Source organism: Erithacus rubecula (assembly GCF_903797595.1).
Source record: "Erithacus rubecula genome assembly, chromosome: 4".
In the NCBI taxonomy this organism is placed as follows: Eukaryota; Metazoa; Chordata; class Aves; order Passeriformes; family Muscicapidae; genus Erithacus; species Erithacus rubecula.
Genome location: NC_136686.1, coordinates 37,236,909 through 37,254,211, shown reverse-complemented (window position 1 = coordinate 37,254,211; position 17,303 = coordinate 37,236,909). Strand labels below are relative to the sequence as shown.

General features: G+C 40.4%; 1 protein-coding gene across 2 annotated transcripts in view; it reads left to right on the top strand.

The window, feature by feature from the left end:
* Window positions 1-450: 450 nt before the first annotated feature.
* The window catches only part of HMGA2 (high mobility group AT-hook 2), a 108,293-nt gene continuing 91,440 nt past the window's right edge, over window positions 451-17,303 (top strand). The window contains exons 1-4 of one of the 2 annotated variants that reach the window (XM_079303952.1): window positions 451-465; window positions 1,130-1,363; window positions 4,049-4,135; window positions 11,618-11,668. In XM_079303952.1, the coding sequence (XP_079160078.1) occupies window positions 1,253-1,363; window positions 4,049-4,135; window positions 11,618-11,668 (249 nt within the window). In that variant the 5' untranslated portion in view covers window positions 451-465; window positions 1,130-1,252. Of the gene's footprint in view, window positions 466-549; window positions 1,364-4,048; window positions 4,136-11,617; window positions 11,669-17,303 lie in introns of those variants that run through there. The other variant, XM_079303951.1, reaches the window with a different exon arrangement.

Genomic DNA, 17,303 nt, shown 5'->3' with positions numbered 1-17,303 from the left:
CCCGGCAGAGCAGCTCCGACCCGCTGCCGGCTTACACCGCCCACATCTTACCGCGCCGGGGCCATCCCGCGCCGCGATGGCAGCGCCCGCCCGGCGGCCGCACCGCCGGCGAGGGAGCCGCGCTGCCGGCGGGCGAGTCCCGGCCCGGCCCGGCCCGGTGCCTTTGTTCGGCGGGCGAGTCCCGGCCCGGCCCGGCCCGGTGCCTTTGTCCGGCGGACGCGCACGTGCGGCGGGAGCGCAGCCCCGCGCGGGGCGGCAGCGCCGGGCCCGGCCTGGCCCTTTAAAGCCGCGGTGGCGGCGCGGCCGGGCCGGTGCGGGACACGTGAGGCGGCTGCCGTGCTGCTCGTGTTTTATCTGGCCGACCGCCAGCCCCCCATCGCCGGGTTTGCGCTCTGCCTCCTCCTTTTTTTTTTTTTTTTTTTTTTTCCTCCCCCTACATCCCCCTCCTGGTTTTTCCACCCACGGGTAAAGGTGGCTTTTCTTTTCTTTTCCTTCGTTTTTGTTGTTGTGTCTTCCCCCCCCCCCCCCTCTAACTCTCATCCTAGTTTAGTCCGTGGGCAGGACTCGCATAATAATATTTCCAGTCCCAGGAGCTCACATCACAGACACGAACCCAGGACCGCCCCCCCTTTTTTTTCCCTCCCAATCTCCCAAATCGTTTTATTATTATTATTTTTAAATGATCGCTCTTTTTGCGCGCTGCTCCCGCTGCTGCCGAAATCCCGGTCTTCCCAGGGTGCATGCTTCTGGAAAGATTGTGCAGTGTTCTCAGTCCATTTTCAGTGTGTCTTATCTTAATTTGTCCTGATTCGATCTAAGCGCGATAGCCACCACTCGCTTTCAATTTGTAGGACTTTTTTCCTCTTCTTGGTTTGCTCCCGACTACCCTCGGACTGTTTCTCTCTTTCCTTGCATTTCCAGGGTCGCAATTTACTCTGCCTTTCCTTTCCTTTTTTTTTTTTTTTTTTTTTTTTTTTTTAAACCTCTTCTCTTTTGAATTGCTTCACGTTACTAACCATTCCTAAATTGTAAGACAGATTCATTCCCCCTCCTCTTCCACCACCACCAACACCACTACCACCATCACCTCCTCCTCCTCCTCCTCCCCTTCTCTTCTCCTTTTTGGCAGCACCAGGACGTCCGGTGTGGTGGTGGCAGCGAGCAGCAAAAGCAGCAAGAGCTCGTTTTGATTCCCCCCCCCTTCCAAGGTGCTTTGGAGAGACTGGTTTCAGGCTGAGCAGCAGAAGTCACGATGAGTGCACAAGGTGAGGGACCCGGTCAGCCTTCCACTGCTGCCCAGGAGCAACCTGCAACCGCAGAGCCTCAGAAGAGAGGACGAGGCAGACCCAGGAAACAACCACAAGTCAGTATCGCATAGATACGTAGAGCCGCAGATCTATAGTGTTATAGGCATGTACATGTACGTATTGTGCTGCAAGTGAAGGAGTCCTGGCGACGGGGCGGGGGGGGCTTTGTTGCGCGCTGCTTCCCGGCGAGGTGGTGCAGAGGCGTAGCGAGGGCTCCACCGGGCGCCCCGGCGGGGGGACCCCGGAGCGACGGGGCGCTGCCTGCCCGTGGCTGACCGCGGAGCCTGCTCGGGACTTTCACTATTGTGCAGGGAGCGAGCTGGGGCTTTTCAATGTAAATGGGGAACATGGAGCAGCGCGGCTCCGACCAACCAGCGCTCGCTGGGTCATTTCGAGCTGATTTTGAAATTGCGAAAGCGAGGAGCAGGGAACGGGGCTCTCCTGTCTCACTCCTCTCAGCCCTCGCAATATCTCAGTCAGTGTGCGCGCGTGTGTGTGAGTGTGTCGGGTCCCGCCGGGCGCTGCTGCCGCCTCCGATCTTGACCAGCCCAGCCCCCGAGCTGCCCCTAGATGCTGGGGCTGGGGGAGAGGAGGGTGACTAGAAAGTCGCATAGGGTTTTTTTTTTTCCGCCTTTTTCCTTCCCTACCCCCCCCCCCCCCCCCCCCGGCTTTCCCCCTTTCCCACCCCCCCTTTCGCCCCCCTCTTCGGCTGGAGAGAGGTGCCCCCGTTGCCAATGGAGGTGGGGGAGGTAGCCGGAGGGGGCTTGCCCTGTATTTGCAACACCTTTTGCCTTTGCTCCGGCGCTTTCCCAGGCAGGTCGAGGCGACGGTAATGCTGCCGTGTCTGGACGTGGGAAGCGGAGCCCTGTGCTCCTTTCCACCCACAGCCTCCACCTGGGCCCCGAAAGGGACGCGCTGGGTTCCCCTTTTTGGCTTTCAAGACCTGAATTCGCGCTAGGGCTGCTAGATCCGCGTGTTATTCCCACCCCCACCCCCCTTGCCTTCCTTTCCCGAAGTGCCATTGTCGCATCGCCCGGAGCTGCCGAGCCGCGCTCGGCCCCTGCCGCTGGGCGAGGGGCTCGGAGGAGCCCCCGCGCTCTGCAGCCCCTCCACCGGCGCAGCCGAAGGAGGATTTCGCCTGCGGATGCAACCAATTAATCCCGCAGCTCGGCGGGGGCAGCGCGGAGCCGCCCGCAGCCTTTTCCCTGCCTCCCTCGGAAGTCACGATTGAGAAGCGGGGCTGTCCGTGGAGCTCGTTTTAAAGCGAAGCTTCCGCGGGCTTTAAACGTGTTTACTTCCCATTCATTTGGCATCAGCCCCGCTGATACGAGAGCCTTCGAGGGGCTCGAAACATGGAGAGAGCTGAGCAGCAGAGCCCTGAGCCGGGGGAAACCCGTCTGCCTTGCTTCCTTCCCCTCCCCCGCCCGATATGGTCCTGTAAATTGCACAGAAAATACTTTTTGGAAAGCCATAAAAGCAGAGCCCCCCGTTATATCGCTCTGCCCTTGGTGACCCTCACTCCATCGGTCCGGTGACTACGGGCTCTGTCCCGCTTCTGCTTCACCCCCTGATTGCCCTCGACCAGTCCCGGCAGCAGGCACCCACCGACCCTGCCGACTTGTGCCAGGGCTTCTTTTTTTTCCTTTTTTTTCTTTTTTTAAAATTTTCCTTTTTATTTTTTTCCCCTATTTTTTTTTTTTTCTCCTGTACACATTTTACTGTGTGGAAGTGAAAGAAAAATGCGTCTCCTTCAACGTGCGCAACCCAGATGTGCAGTGCCTGCGGGGCTCGCCACTGAGCTGCAGCGCTTGGGGAGTCCCCTCGCCAGCCTCCCCTTAACCTACCCGGGAATTATGAAAGCTGAAGGGGTTTAAACTGGTTTAAGTTAACAAACTGCACTTAATTAGTTCTACCACATCCTGTAATCTGAATGAAATGTATAATATTCAAGACTAGAAGAGTTTTATAATGTTTATGATTCACTGAATAAATATTTGGAATCTGAACTCTTAGTAATTCATACCCAGTTTTAAGGACTGGTTATTTACTGGCAAGCAAAGGAACTAGTTAAGAAAATAGCTAAAATAATCAGTGTCGACTCATTTGTGAGTTGGGGTTTTGTTTCAGATTTTTCTTTGGTCGAGTGTTTTTGGCTTCCTAGTGTTGTATTTGAAGAAATGTTTACATTTGCATGTTAATGCAAATCAATTTTCTTTAGAATAGGTGTGAATATAATGCCAAATGCAGAACAACAGAGAAAAAATTGCCCCCTTGAGAGAGAAGTAGTCTCATCTTACTTTGCAATATTTTGGTAGTTAACTTTTTTCCCCAAAAAAAGCTTGTGCTAGAAACTGCATGTGATAATTGTATTTTGCTATAATGGAATGCAATTGAAATTAAATGGGTAACTATTATTTTTAAAATAATTGCACTTATATGATGCAAATCATAGCTATCTTTAAAAAATGTGTTTCCTGCTATAACTTATATGTTAGAATATGCACACTTTTCCCAGTTTTTTATATGCAATTTCAACAGAAGTTTAAGTCCTTTATTGTGCAAAATATATTTTTTCCTTTACATGGAGTTGCTAAAATTTTCATGTTACATTATTGATATTATGTTATTTAATTACACTGCTAATTCGTATGTTTTAAGCAACTTCTTAGTTTAGTTTATCCTTTAGATCATCTGGGCTAGTTGTAGCCTCTTGTCACAATAGAATGTTTTCCTGTATTTAGGAACCAACTGGTGAACCATCTCCTAAAAGACCAAGAGGAAGACCCAAAGGAAGCAAAAACAAGAGTCCCTCTAAAGCAGCTCAGAAGGTGAGATTGTTAAAGAGAAAGAATTACTTATGCTGTTTTTTCAACAGCTAGTAGCAAAAAATCCAATTATTTAGGCTGTGAAGTGTGGGATTGGAACTCTTTTAATAATGGAAGCTACATAAAGCATGCATACCACATTTTTAAAATTGGAATTAACATGAAGAGCCTAAGTATAGAACCTATGAGGGCATCTTTTTTAGTAGTTTACAGATTAGTGAAATAGCAATGTATTTCATGAGAAACCATGAGATGTCCTGCATCTAGGAAGGAAGTCAATGTTAAGGATATTATTTTTCTCATTAAGATTTTTGTAAGAGGAAGATTAATTTCTTACACACTTAGAGTTGTTACTACTACAGACCAAATCTGTATATTAAAGCTAAGTGCTTTGTCAAACATAAGCTAATTAGAAGTAAATCCAATTATGTGTTGATGGAAATAAGTGTATATATTGAAATTTACAGCTTTAAAGTGTGATGGTAAAGTAAACTTCAAGTTACAGTAAAAGCCTATTGTATCTTGTTTAGTAGTCAGTTTCAGAGAGACTTTTACTGGAAGTGCTTTTGGTCTTCTGAACCACTGTTTCTGCTTGGTGATGGGACCAAACTTTTAATCTGATGGTTCTGATTGCCTTTAGCTACAGGAGAAGCTCCATGAAGTCACTGCATTTAGTGCATGAACTTTACATCACAAATGCAACATGAAAGTTTGATATTTAATATGAATTGGGGAAAGCACAGCATTAAAAGCTGTGTTATCAAGGAAAATCATGCATACCCTTCTGTAGGAAATATTTTAGTGAACACAAAAGTTGTATATAGGCTTGAAAACAAATATGGGAGACTTGTTTATGTTGTTGGTTACACAGCAGTTAGCACTAGTTTACTGGTATTAATTCAGAAACAAAACTTACAAAATCTGATAGTGAATTGTAATGTTCAAGTGTATCAGTGTCTTTTAAGGGGGTGTGTGACAAAACGTGTGGAAGGTCCTTATCTAATTGTGGTTCATTTTTCAGTATGCCTATGGTACTGACCATATTAAGTTTGATAATTTTTCAGTGGTATAAATTACTATAGCAACTACTGATAAATATTAAATTATTAAAAGGTGGTTATGGTTTCATGTCTGTTTTGTTTAAAGTGTTTTCAACATTTTTTTGAGGTACATTTCCAACTGTCTTTAAATTCAAAATTGGTTGAGTGGGTTTTTTTGTGTTTGGGGTTTTTTTGGTGGGTTTTTTTGTTTATGTTTTGGTTTTTTTTTGTTTTACTTTATGAGCTGGAAAAAGCAGCATGTTCTGTCAAGAAATGCATGAACTAGTAAAAAATGCTTTACAGGTTAAGTATTAAAAATCTCTGAAAGATATTCTGCAAGGTAATGTGCTTTAAATTTTGATTTTTTTTTTCTTTATACAGTAAAAACATTCCTCAGATTCATGTTAAAATAGTTTATATGTGACTCTTCAAAAAAGAGAGAGCAGTTTTTTATTAGTCTAGCAAATCCAAATGTGAGCTTTAGTATTTTAAATATTACTCCTAGGAGTGTTGGCTTTCCTAGGAGAAACATTTGTAGAAAGATTAAATTTTAAGTAATTTGTAGAAATGTTTTTAAAAGATGCTTCTAAAAGAAATATTCACATTATTTCATTTACTTAAGTGATTTGGAAATCTGTATAAATGGAAAATAATTTTAAAACATTCATATATGTGTAGGTTTATCAAATCAAGAGTTTTCCAGATGATTCCAGATGATTCATACATAGTTATGCTCTCTTAATCTAATTTTCAAACTGAGTAATTTTGTTGTAACATTTTGATTTTCAGAATGCATCAAGTTACTCCTCTAATTAAAGCTTTTGGGTGTTGCTAATGCTAAAAATTGACCAAAGACCACATGTCTTTTTTTATAATAAAAAAAAAAAAACCTTTGAGAGGTATGTATTACAAGTCTTACTGGTTTCTAGGTTTATAGATAAAGTATATAAATGTTTGATAAATCCTCTAAAACATAAAACACTTATAAGCCTTACTAGAAGAAAGAGACTGGTATCACATTTCAAATAAATATTTTAGTCCTTTTTCCAAATTGATAATTAGCCCTCTCTAAAATGGTTAAGCTTCTCATCAGGTATCTCAAAGTATCTTTTAATGTAATATTATTTCAAATAGTTTTTCTAACTGTAATAAGGATGGGAAGGTTCTGGCACTGTAAGAAAGCTTCATTTGGTGGTGAGGGTATCACCTATGAAAGGAGTGAGCTATATGCTCAATTTTGTGGTATACATATTTACACATACATATGCATACATACATTTATTAAGACTTTTTTCAGCCTGCCTCAAGTCCCAGAAAGAGAACTGGCTATCTTAGCTTAAGCCCCTCTACATGTGAACCTGGGTACTATACACCCAGCTGGAATTTGCTGGAATTTCTAAAGAATAGTGCGTGCCCTGTGTGTTTCAAAGGGAGCTCATTGAAATGCTTTAGAGTGTTCACAACATGTTAGATAAACGTCGACCAGGAGAACCCACCGAGCAGCCATGAGAAGGCACTCATGATTAATTGATTGGGTGTTCTCTTGCAAAGCATTACACATCACAATTAAAAATGTATTGCACAAACTGGCAGTGAGTTAAAAATACTCCAGAGCTGGGGCTTTGTTTTGTGGTACTTCAAAAAGGAAATATCCTTAAATCAGTTGATGGACAATTTTCCCTGGAATTGTGGTTGTGTTATATATTTAACATTTCTTGGTTCACACGATTCTTTTAATTTTTTTTTTTTTTTTTTTTTTTTTTTTTGCAGCTTTAAGAGCTTGTGTTTGGTCTTAGTAAACTGGCCTTGGGGCATCCCAAAGCAAACTGTGCTTGTTAGGAAATTAGCAATGTGAAACTTGACAATGCATACAGAATGTTGCAAAACTAACTGAACAGCTAATAATGTGGCAATTACTCTCATTTTGGGTAATTTTATTTTTTTCTTAAAGCCTTGCATATCATGCATGCATAAGTTTTTATAAACTAGATACAAAAAATGAACTGTGTTTTATAGAAGACCAAACCATTTCTCAACTATTTAATTTTCACAAACAGGAGGAGCTCAATGTGTTACCAGATAGATAAGAGGTAGAGACAAAAAACTACCTTGCACCTTGATTACCTTGCACTTGAGTCCCCACAATTAGGTTGTTATTATGCAGTCTGCATCTTTAAACAAGTTATTCTGTCATTCATTTAAAATATTTGGGAAAAAACAACAAAATGTGAATTGGCTTTTAGGTTTTTTTCTCCTTAAAGCATAACTATTTTTTCAGGGAGATCATAGTGGGAAATCTTACTTTTTAGTTTCCTGGGTCTTCTGTGGTTGAATTTTATTTGTTTGGTGAGTGTGTTCCCAGCCCATTATACTTCCCCTTCTAGGGCACTTTTTTTGGTGGTTTTTTTTTTTTTTTTTTATTTGTTTATTTGTTTTGGGGTTTTGTTGGTTTTTGTTTTTTGTTAGTTTTTTTTTTGTTTTTGTTTTGTTTTTTTTTTACTTTTGGGGTTTCTTTAGCTGCTGTAGTTTGGCTTGATGAAAGTATTGTATGGGCATAAATACTTTCCTGTTTGGGAGCAGGAAACACATTTGTGACATTATAAAAATGAGTAGTAGAGACTATATTTATCTTAATAAAATTTACCTTCAGCTAGAATATGTAGAGTTTGTGATCCTGTGTGTGACCACACTTGCTATTGTTTCTAAGTTACATGGCCAGATTTGGTATGTAGAAAGGCTGGGTTAAGCAGTCCAAAGGTAAAAGAAAGGAAAAAACAACAACTAAAAAAATCCACCAACCAGAAAAGCGCATGTGATCAGGACTCTGCCCTGAATTGGTTCAGGAAAATCTAGTTGGCTTCTCCATGCTTCATTCATTTTCACCAATACCAGTCATTACAAGCTTAAAGGGAAAACAAGATCAAATTTATCAAGTGATTGTAGCGTGGTTATTGCATTGAAAAAATAAGAGACCTCAACATGAAACGTTCTGACCAGGATAGGAAAAACAGAAGACTGACTTTTGTTTAGAATTAAAATGGATAAAACAGGACTAGGAAAGTGTAATGTTTTTTATTTAGTCAGTGGCTAAGGTTTTTTTGAAGGGTGCTTTTTGTCTAAATAACTGTGTGGGTTTTTGAGAGGGACATACTCCTGCCCTAGATCTTTTGATTCTGTTTGATGACAGTGGTCTTCCTTCTGAGAGCTATCACTTATTTTACCTGACTTACAGTTCTGACACATTTTATCTGAGATCTCCAGCACATCATTTTGCAAAAATTACAGAGTTGCTTGAATTTAGATTCTGTTGCATTTGAGGTCTTCCTTGACAGTACATAGATGCCCAAAGAGCACTTTATAGATATTCAATTATTTATATTTGTCTCATCTTGTTAATTGCTTTCAGTAGTACAGCCTTGGTTTCTGTCTGGGTACAGCACATCTTTGCACTAAGGAGGCAGAGATCATGGGCAGTCAGATCCTGGAGCTGCTGAGAGAAGCTGTTAGGAAGCAGGGTTTGATGGCCTTGTGGTGCAGGGCTTAAATGGATTGCAAATCTTCCTGGGGAGTGTTAGCTCGCTTCCAGAGAGCAGTGACTGAAATGGTGATCTTTCTCACATGTGGTAAATTAAACCCACTTCCCATACAGATCGTGCTTTTAAATGTAAGTTTAGTTCTGTTTCTCAAATGTGACATTGCAAAAACAGTGTGTGTGTTCATATTATTGTTTATAAGAAATTTCACGTTTTTAATGAATGTTTGATAGCACACTCGACCCTTCTTTAAGTTTGGTGATTTAATGTCTTAGCTGTAAAAAGTGAGGTCACACCTCACAGCATAGTAGCACCAAATGTTAAAAACCCCCTGACCAAACACCATCTCTGAGTGGCCTGGAGCTCTGTCAGGATTTACCCCTCGCTTCAGAGGCAACACTTCAATTAAAGTCAAGAGCCAACAGTCTGGAGTGCTTTTGGTGATTCAAAAACCTGTTCAGAGGAAAGGCAATGTTTTAACACTTTCATGGAGAAACAATGTATTAGTTATCTGATACACAGTAAAACATTTCTTCAAGGTTCGATTAAGAGAAAGGCTTACACTGCTGTAGAAAATGCAGGCTGTATTTTAGCAAGATGCAGGCTGAAAAAAGAGAGAAGGAGGTGGAATATTTTCCTAAACTTCATGTATTTATCATTACTGATGTGCTGGTATACTCCTTTTGTTTGTTCTAGAAGTGTTTTGTCTTTCTTTTCTCTTGAAAAGGAGATTAAAACTTCCACTTTGGAGGTTCTTGTCATTCATTTTCTGCAGTTTAATCTGCGAAAACCCTGCTATTTACTTACAGAATCCCTCTGTACCAAAACATCACCTCTGGCATGCCTTGCTGTTTGCTCAGCTCACCTCTGGGAAAGATTTGATTTTGATAAGAACTATGGAAATGTTTTTCTTCTCACATGAGGTGGAAGTCATATACTGCAGTAATATAGTGCCTTTCAATCTGTTAGGTCCCCTAGGACTTGACAAACCATTACCCAAAGTAGCCAGCAGGAACATCAGCCATTTCTGACATGGACCTTTGGTGGTGGTGGAGCTCAGCACTGCTCATGGGAAGCAGCCACACTCTGTGACAGTTTATGGCAGAAAAATATATTAGTTATTCAAAGAAATCTCTCATGTTCATTGTAATTTATAGTTAAAATTTGTGTACCTTAGTTATTATACCAAAGTAGGTTTTGTTTTCAAAAAGTCAATTTTTAAAAATAGAGTTTTGGAAAAGGATCTTTGCTTCCAATGTAGTAATACACAAAAGAAAACAAATAGCCTTAGTGCTCTGATATCATGTCAAGTGTTGATTTGTTAAGATCAATTATAACTGATATTTTAATTTTAAATTTATGCCCAATGTTTCATGAAGTAAATGTAGAAGCAGGGGGCACAGCTTATCAAACACTAAACAATATTTGTTTTTTTGCGTCCTTCAGGTTATGGGGTATAAAGAAATTGAATGCTTAAAGGAAACAAAAGCCAGAAATAGACAGCTACAGGATATAGTAAATGCACTTTAACAAGTATTCTCTTAAGAGGGTTTCACCTTACATGTAACACCGGTATAAGCGATTAAAGCTCAAGTTTACTCTTTTAACAAGTCTGAGTGATAATTTTGCCCTTTAGGAGTGTGAATTTTATTTTTCACAGCTTTCTTATTGCGAGGTATTTATTTCAAAGTAATTGCATTTAACTCACAAGGCAGGGTTTTTTGTAGAGATTCCTTCACTAGTTTCTCAGCTCAAGTTCTCTTTTAGAGAGATCCGATTTACACAGCATTAGGTTTCAGTATATGTTACAGTGATTGACCAGCAAGTGATTTATTTAATGGCACAGTTGATTTCTAAGGGCAAATCAAATACACATGCAGTTAACTGGGGGAAAAAAACCAAAGCAACACAATTCATGTGTATTAAAAGTCTTCATTCTTGGGGACTTTGTATCTGGCAAGTCCCCACCTGGCTACAGGTGGTGGCAAAATCCTGAGTGGAACAGGATTATTTACCTGGTATGGATGGCCATAGCCTAGCTAGCAAGAGTAGCCTATTTTTAAATTTTAAACTCTATCAGCTTTTTAGTGTACTGCATAAGTACTGTTATTAGTAATAATATTCACAATGTCACGCAGTGGAATTAGTGGAAGAGCCTATAAAAGAGCCATATTTCCTTTAAGCTGAGCTTCAGGAGAAACTTCTGGGCTTGCATAAATATATGCTGTCACTTTTAGGGCCTCTTCCACATTATTTCCTTAAACCTGGAAAGGGAAGGTGTGTTTTTGGCAGTAAAAGGTTTGCTTACTGCTTAAGGATGTGCTTTTACCTGGAAAACTTCATGTGAAAAGTAGAGAAATTGTTTCCCAATAAGAACACAGACATGTTCATGGTGATGCCTGTCTTAATTAATTTCATGCATGAACACAGTGAGACTAAAAAGGAATTGTAGCCACTGCAAACTGCTTTGATCAAACTTGAAGCAGGCTGTATTTTTAATTTAGTATCTTCAAATACTTTTTGATGGCCCGTGAAAGACTAGATTTGATGTTATTGGAGGTTCTCAGGTTTCCCAATTGCCCTACGTCCCCACCTTCAGCCTGCATGTCAGATGGTTGGCCAGGGCACCCCAGGCTCTGCTGAGGGTCCTCAGCAGCTGGGGCTGTGTGGGCACACTCCTCCATGCCCCTGGACACAGAGTGCATCAAGGCTGGGGCACTGCCTAGCCACACTGGCTGGAAACCTCAGAAAAAGCAGCATAATCTCATCCTACCAGAAAGCACACAGCTTAGCTAGGGGCCTGGTGCCACCCAAGAGGTGTAATTGCAGCTAATGTTACAGGAAAGGAGTTCCTAGTTGCTGAGGCTGTTAAGTAATGCCAAAGTATAAAATATGTTGTGTTTCTTTTACAGAAAGCAGAAGCCACTGGTGAAAAGCGACCTAGAGGCCGGCCCAGAAAATGGGTAGGTATTTCACTTCCAGATTTATTTGCTGTGTTATAAAGCATGTTATAAAGTCCATTCCTTTAGAGAACAGTAATTTCATTTGTTTAAAAAAGCATCTATCTTGTGTGTTCTTTGTTCTGGTGGATTGACTAAGGGGTTAAGAGAGCAAAGAGGTTGATCACAGCTTCCTACCTTTAGACTCTGGTAGTTTGCTCAAGACACTTTACAATTGAATGTTTGCTTCGAGTGAATATTTATGCATATCTTATCAGCATGAAAAGAGGCTCAACTCTTCCTTCAAAAGAGAGTAACAATGATAACTTGTTCAATAATTGAGTAACAAAGCTTCAGGCATCAGAAGGTGATAAGACTCAGATGTAGGGTGCACAAGATAAAGTTTAAAAACCAAAATGCTTTTGTTCTACATTGCCTGGAAACATGCATATTTTCCTTAAATCCAGTGAGAAACAGCACAGATGAACAGCAGGATACTTGCACTTACAACTTAGTTTTTCCATTCACAGTCATTTTCATGCCTCATATATTTGTGGTGACTGGTAATATATTTCATTAGAAGTTTCCGCTTTTCCTGACCCCATTGAGTCTTTAGATGTGTCTATCAGATGTGTGTTTTTATTCTTCAGCTATGGAAGAATTTCAGTTTTAGGTACTTGAAGTTTTGTGTTTTGTAAACATGTTTACAGCTAATGAGGGCCTGCCTGGTGCACTTCTCCTCTGCATGTTTTTCACTTGTGCATGGGCTTTCATATAGGATGTCACTAGGAAAATGGGGTTGAGAATTAGAAGATATAAAGGTGTGGCTCTATCCTTCATCACAAGTTAACATTTCTGATTTCCCTTTTCCAGTTCCTTTTTCTTGCTCAACATTTTACTTTAAACGTCTTTTTCAAACCCACCCCCACCACCTCAGTTTCAACCCCTTATTCCACTCTGTCTTCTCTTTCCTCTTGTCAGCCTTGTCATTTTCTCCTACAATTTGTTCAGTTCTTTTGCATAGCTGTTAAAAGAGTTGTAAAAGTATATGCTTGTGAAAGCTCAAACAGCACCAGAAGGTACTGAAAACTGCAGCTAAGTTTCCCCAGAGTATCAGCCACTAAACACAGGAAAGCTGCCTTTAGCAGTCACTTTAAGAGTTAGCTCTATTTCATTTTCCAGTGAAGGTACTACAGGATATTTTTGGGGGGAAACCAGACCACTGCATACTAGATGGGTGGTTTATACCTATAGTTTTTAAGTCAGGCACTTTTCAGGTACATGAGGCATTAAAAAAGGTGGCTTTTTGCAAAGTGTCTATGCTGGTGATCTTCTCATAAGCAGCTTGGGGAAGGGAAATGCCAAGTGCAGTAAAATGTGGGTCAGTTTCTGTCTGTTTCTTCCCATCTGGCTTGAACCTTGCATATCTGGACGCTGAGTGTTGCTTGCTTGATCCTCACCTTGGGGGCAATCCCTGGGAAACAGCAGAAATACCTGGTTTATGAGAGTAATTAATTTATAACAGTCAAGCCATCCCCTCTGAGTTAGGAATGTGTGACAGGTGAGCAGGGATGGTTGAAGAGTTTGGGGAAAAGGCAGCAGCCTGAAATGTTAAAAAGGTTTTCTCTTCCAAGTACTTATAATCAGAAACTAAGGTGAGTTTTCAGTGAAAAGGGCTAATATAGCACTTCTGTCATCTTGTAGGCTAGAAAGTTCTCTTTCTATGTCTGTATTTTTATGGGGAAGAAAGAAAAAGCAGTGTAAATGGAGTATTCAGTATGGAATTTGCTATTTATCAGGTCAATGAAGAAATGAGAATTACTGAAATGGGTTGTATGCATTATTTTATTATTAGACCAATACTTTCAACAGTTCCACTCATTTTTTAAAATTAATGCATGTATTGAAACTTGGTATTATTTTGTTGTTGTGCCTGTTGAAAGCATAGTCTTTTTATTTTCTTATTCCAATTATGTGCTTGCTTCTTGTAATTTTCAGAGATAATGCTCCAATTTGCAGCTTGCATTGAGATAATTCTTCAGACTGTGAGAATCAAATATGCCATTTTTCCCTCTTCTCATTTTTCTCTTTTCCCAATTTAAATTAAATTCATGGGTCCCACTTGTAGTTGTAATCAGGAGGGGAGTCTGCCTGGAAGCAGATGGTACAGCATCATCCTATCTGTTTAGACCTCCAACATGTAGCTGGAAAATGCACCTTTTTACCACCCATATTACAGTTTAATCCTTAATGATTATATTCGTCCTTAATCCAATTTATTTATATGTCAAGCCTTACTGATGATGGTTTAATATCTGTGTAAGTAAGGAGCATGTAGGGTTTTTGTTTTGGAGAGGGCAGAATTCTACATTTTCGTAAGTTTGTAACCCTTTTTTTGGGAGTCTAGAGGTTCTGTGTCATATGTTGTTCATCAAATTGTAAAGTATTATTTCTGCTGTTTCCTTCAATATGCACATGCAGAGACATACGAGCTAACAGACCACTGTAGAATTCCGGTAGCTGGTCTTTCTGCTGGTTCAAATTAAGTATTTAATGTTTGTGACTCACAGTGTATTTATTTATATATTATTTTTTAGAGGAGAAGTAAATCTTTTTTGACTAGTATAAAACTGAGAGGGGGAGGGAGAGTCCAAGTGAAGAGGGCAAAAAGCCCAGTTTATCACAAGCATATGAGATATTAGATGATATTTTTAATGCAATAATGTGTACTTTGCAAAGTTGTCAAAGGAAAAAGACCCTTGTCAATAGAATAGACAGTAAAGATTAAACAAAATCTGAAAATAAAATATTCAGCTAAATGTGGAGAGTTAATTGGATGAAAGTCCTGAAGATAACAAGGTCAAGCAGGTGGGTGATGAACATAGCTGAAATCAGGAACACAGTGCTTCCTGCTATAAAACTCACCTTCACTGTAGGCTGCTGCACAGCATGTGGAACACATTGAAGGCTGTGAGTCCATTATCTGTCAATCCTCTTCATGGGGACCCCAATACTCCTTAATTTTAGAGGTGCACCTCTTGGATGCACCTGCATTAATGTGTTAAGTAAATCAGGAGTATGCTTTGGAAATGCATCTCCTGATTTTCCCTATTTGCTGCATGTGTTGTGTAGCAGTCCCAGAGCTCATTGGCTGGACTCCTTTCAGATGAAACCATTGGAAGATGTGCTGCAGAAGTGCAGTCTGGTAGACATTCAACCTACAGGACTAGGCTAGAGTGAAATGAAAACCTCTTAAAAGGTGTGTGATTTGGACCTTAGGTCCTCATCACCATCTTGTGGTCCATATTGTAGACATAGCTTTTGATGCTTAAAAAAAGGCTATGAAGCAACCTGTTTTTTATTAGCAGAATTATTTTATGTAGCACAGGCATAAAGCAAAATTCACATTCTCATAGAAGTCAGTGAAAGGTTTATCATTAACTTCATCAGGGCCACGTTTGCCATTGAGGCCTGATGCTGCTGCTCATGGACTCAGTGGCTGTTTTGCTCATGGCTTCACATAGCCCTTTTAAAGAGCTATCAAATATTTTTTATTGTATTTATTTGATTTGTGTATCCTTATAATTTGACTGAAGGTTTATGAGTAGAGAAGAGAACCGAGTTATCAATTGTTTTGCTGTCCCAAAGAACAGCATTGCAAAGCACTGGAAATGTCATAGTCAACTAGTGATCTCAGGCATCAGTTTAATGGAGGAATCTGAAATCCAGTTTTGAAGTTGATACTGCAAAGAGTATTTGTTTTTTATTTCCATTGCTTTTGTTGAGTCTTTAGGTAGAATCTTTTTTGCATTTCCAAGTTGTTTGACTTGAGCCATGGACTCTGCATGGCATGGCAGATTTGTTCCAGGGGACAGTCCAGAGCTTTTTACAGGCTTGAGCAGGATGTTGGTGAGGAGAAGAGATGGCTGATTCCATGCCATATAGCTGTTTTAAAAAATGGATAGATGCAATTCTAGAATTTACACGATTGTAACAGTAGAAAATACAGGATGCATGTGAAGCATCTGCCTGCGCATCTCATCACTGGAGTCTAAGTAAGAACTTGTTCAGAAAACTTGCAACCATTTTGTTTTCTGCTAGACAGTATGGAGAGCACATTTCAGTTTAGTATAAGAGATAATGAGAAATTAATTTACTTGAGCAGATTTTTAATCTGATCTTGTCATGATCATCTAGACAAGCTGAGAGGGCAGGGACTGCTCAGCCTGAAGAAGGCTTCAGACAAACCATAGAGCAACCTCCCAACAACCGAAGAGCTACAAGAAAAATGGAGATGGACTTTTTTTAAGCACCTGTAGTGATAGGACAAGGGGAAATTGCTTTAAACTGGATTAGAGTGGTTTAGGTTCGATATTAAGAGGAAATTGCTCACTGTGAGGGTGGTGAGACACTGAAACAGTTGTTCAGAGAAATTGTGAATATCCCACTCATGGGAGTGCTCAAGGCCGAGGTGAATGGGGCTTTGAGCAATCTTTTCTAGTGGACAGAGTCTTAGGCCATGGCAGGGTTTTGGAGCTAGGTGATCTTCCAGGTCCCTTGCAACCCAAAGCATTTGATGGTTATATGATTGATGATTATAGTACTTTTTAAATGAACTCAGAGATTCACTTTATATGCCTGTTAGAATGCCAGTTTAAGCAAGGCTAAACCACATTTGAAAAAATATACTACAAAAATGCTTTTTTATAAAAAAAAACCCTTTTTCTTCAGATTATTTCTCAATGCAACTCTGACATAGCTGAGATACAAAGCCTTAGACATGGAATTGATGAAATGTTTCTATGCCAGCAGTTCCTGTGTCAGGGCAAGAACTCCTAGTGCTCATTAAGATTTTGAAAATGAGGTTCTTAATTTTGAAGAAATACATATCATGGAAATCCCATTCCTTAAAGGACTCATCAGTGTTTTGAGACTATTTCTTGCCCATATTAGCTCAGTTGGTCAGAGCATGATTTAGTAAGACCAAGGCTGTGGGTTCAATGCCCATACAGACGTGCACTTTAGAGTTGGACTTGATCCCCATGGGTCCCTTCCAACTCAAAATATCCTGTGAATATGTGAACACTGAGCCTGGCCACACCTAAGACAAGTTTCTAAGTCAAATTTCTGCCTGATAGTAGATACTCTGTGATGTAAAGTAATTTAACTAATTTTTCTTCTTATGCAGGCAGTCTTTTTTTTCTCATATGAAGTCATGGTCTAAGGCTGCTTAAATTCATGTAGTCTTATTCACTGGGTGGTAGAGGGAAAGAAGAATGTTCTGAGATCATAGTCCAACCTGCTCCAAAGAAGGCTTTGCTATACCAGTGGTGAATTCTCAGCTGGAGTATTAATCTTTTGGCATTATGGAAGAAAATCTAGACAATAAAGTAAGACACATAATTGACTTCTAGATAGCAAAAGGTTAGTGTGAAACTTGCCCCCCTTTGCTGTGGTGCTTACCAGTGTATTCCTAAGCTAGGCTAGAGATTCTGCTGTTATAAGAACATGTGTTTGTTTAAATTGAGTACTAGCAGGTCCATTTGGAGCAAGCCATGGCTGAGGTAAAATTTAAGTCACATATATTGGATGATGAATGAAAAAGTTGCTATATATGTAATTACAGAAGATAGCAGAGATAAATTTCAGTTTCTTGTTC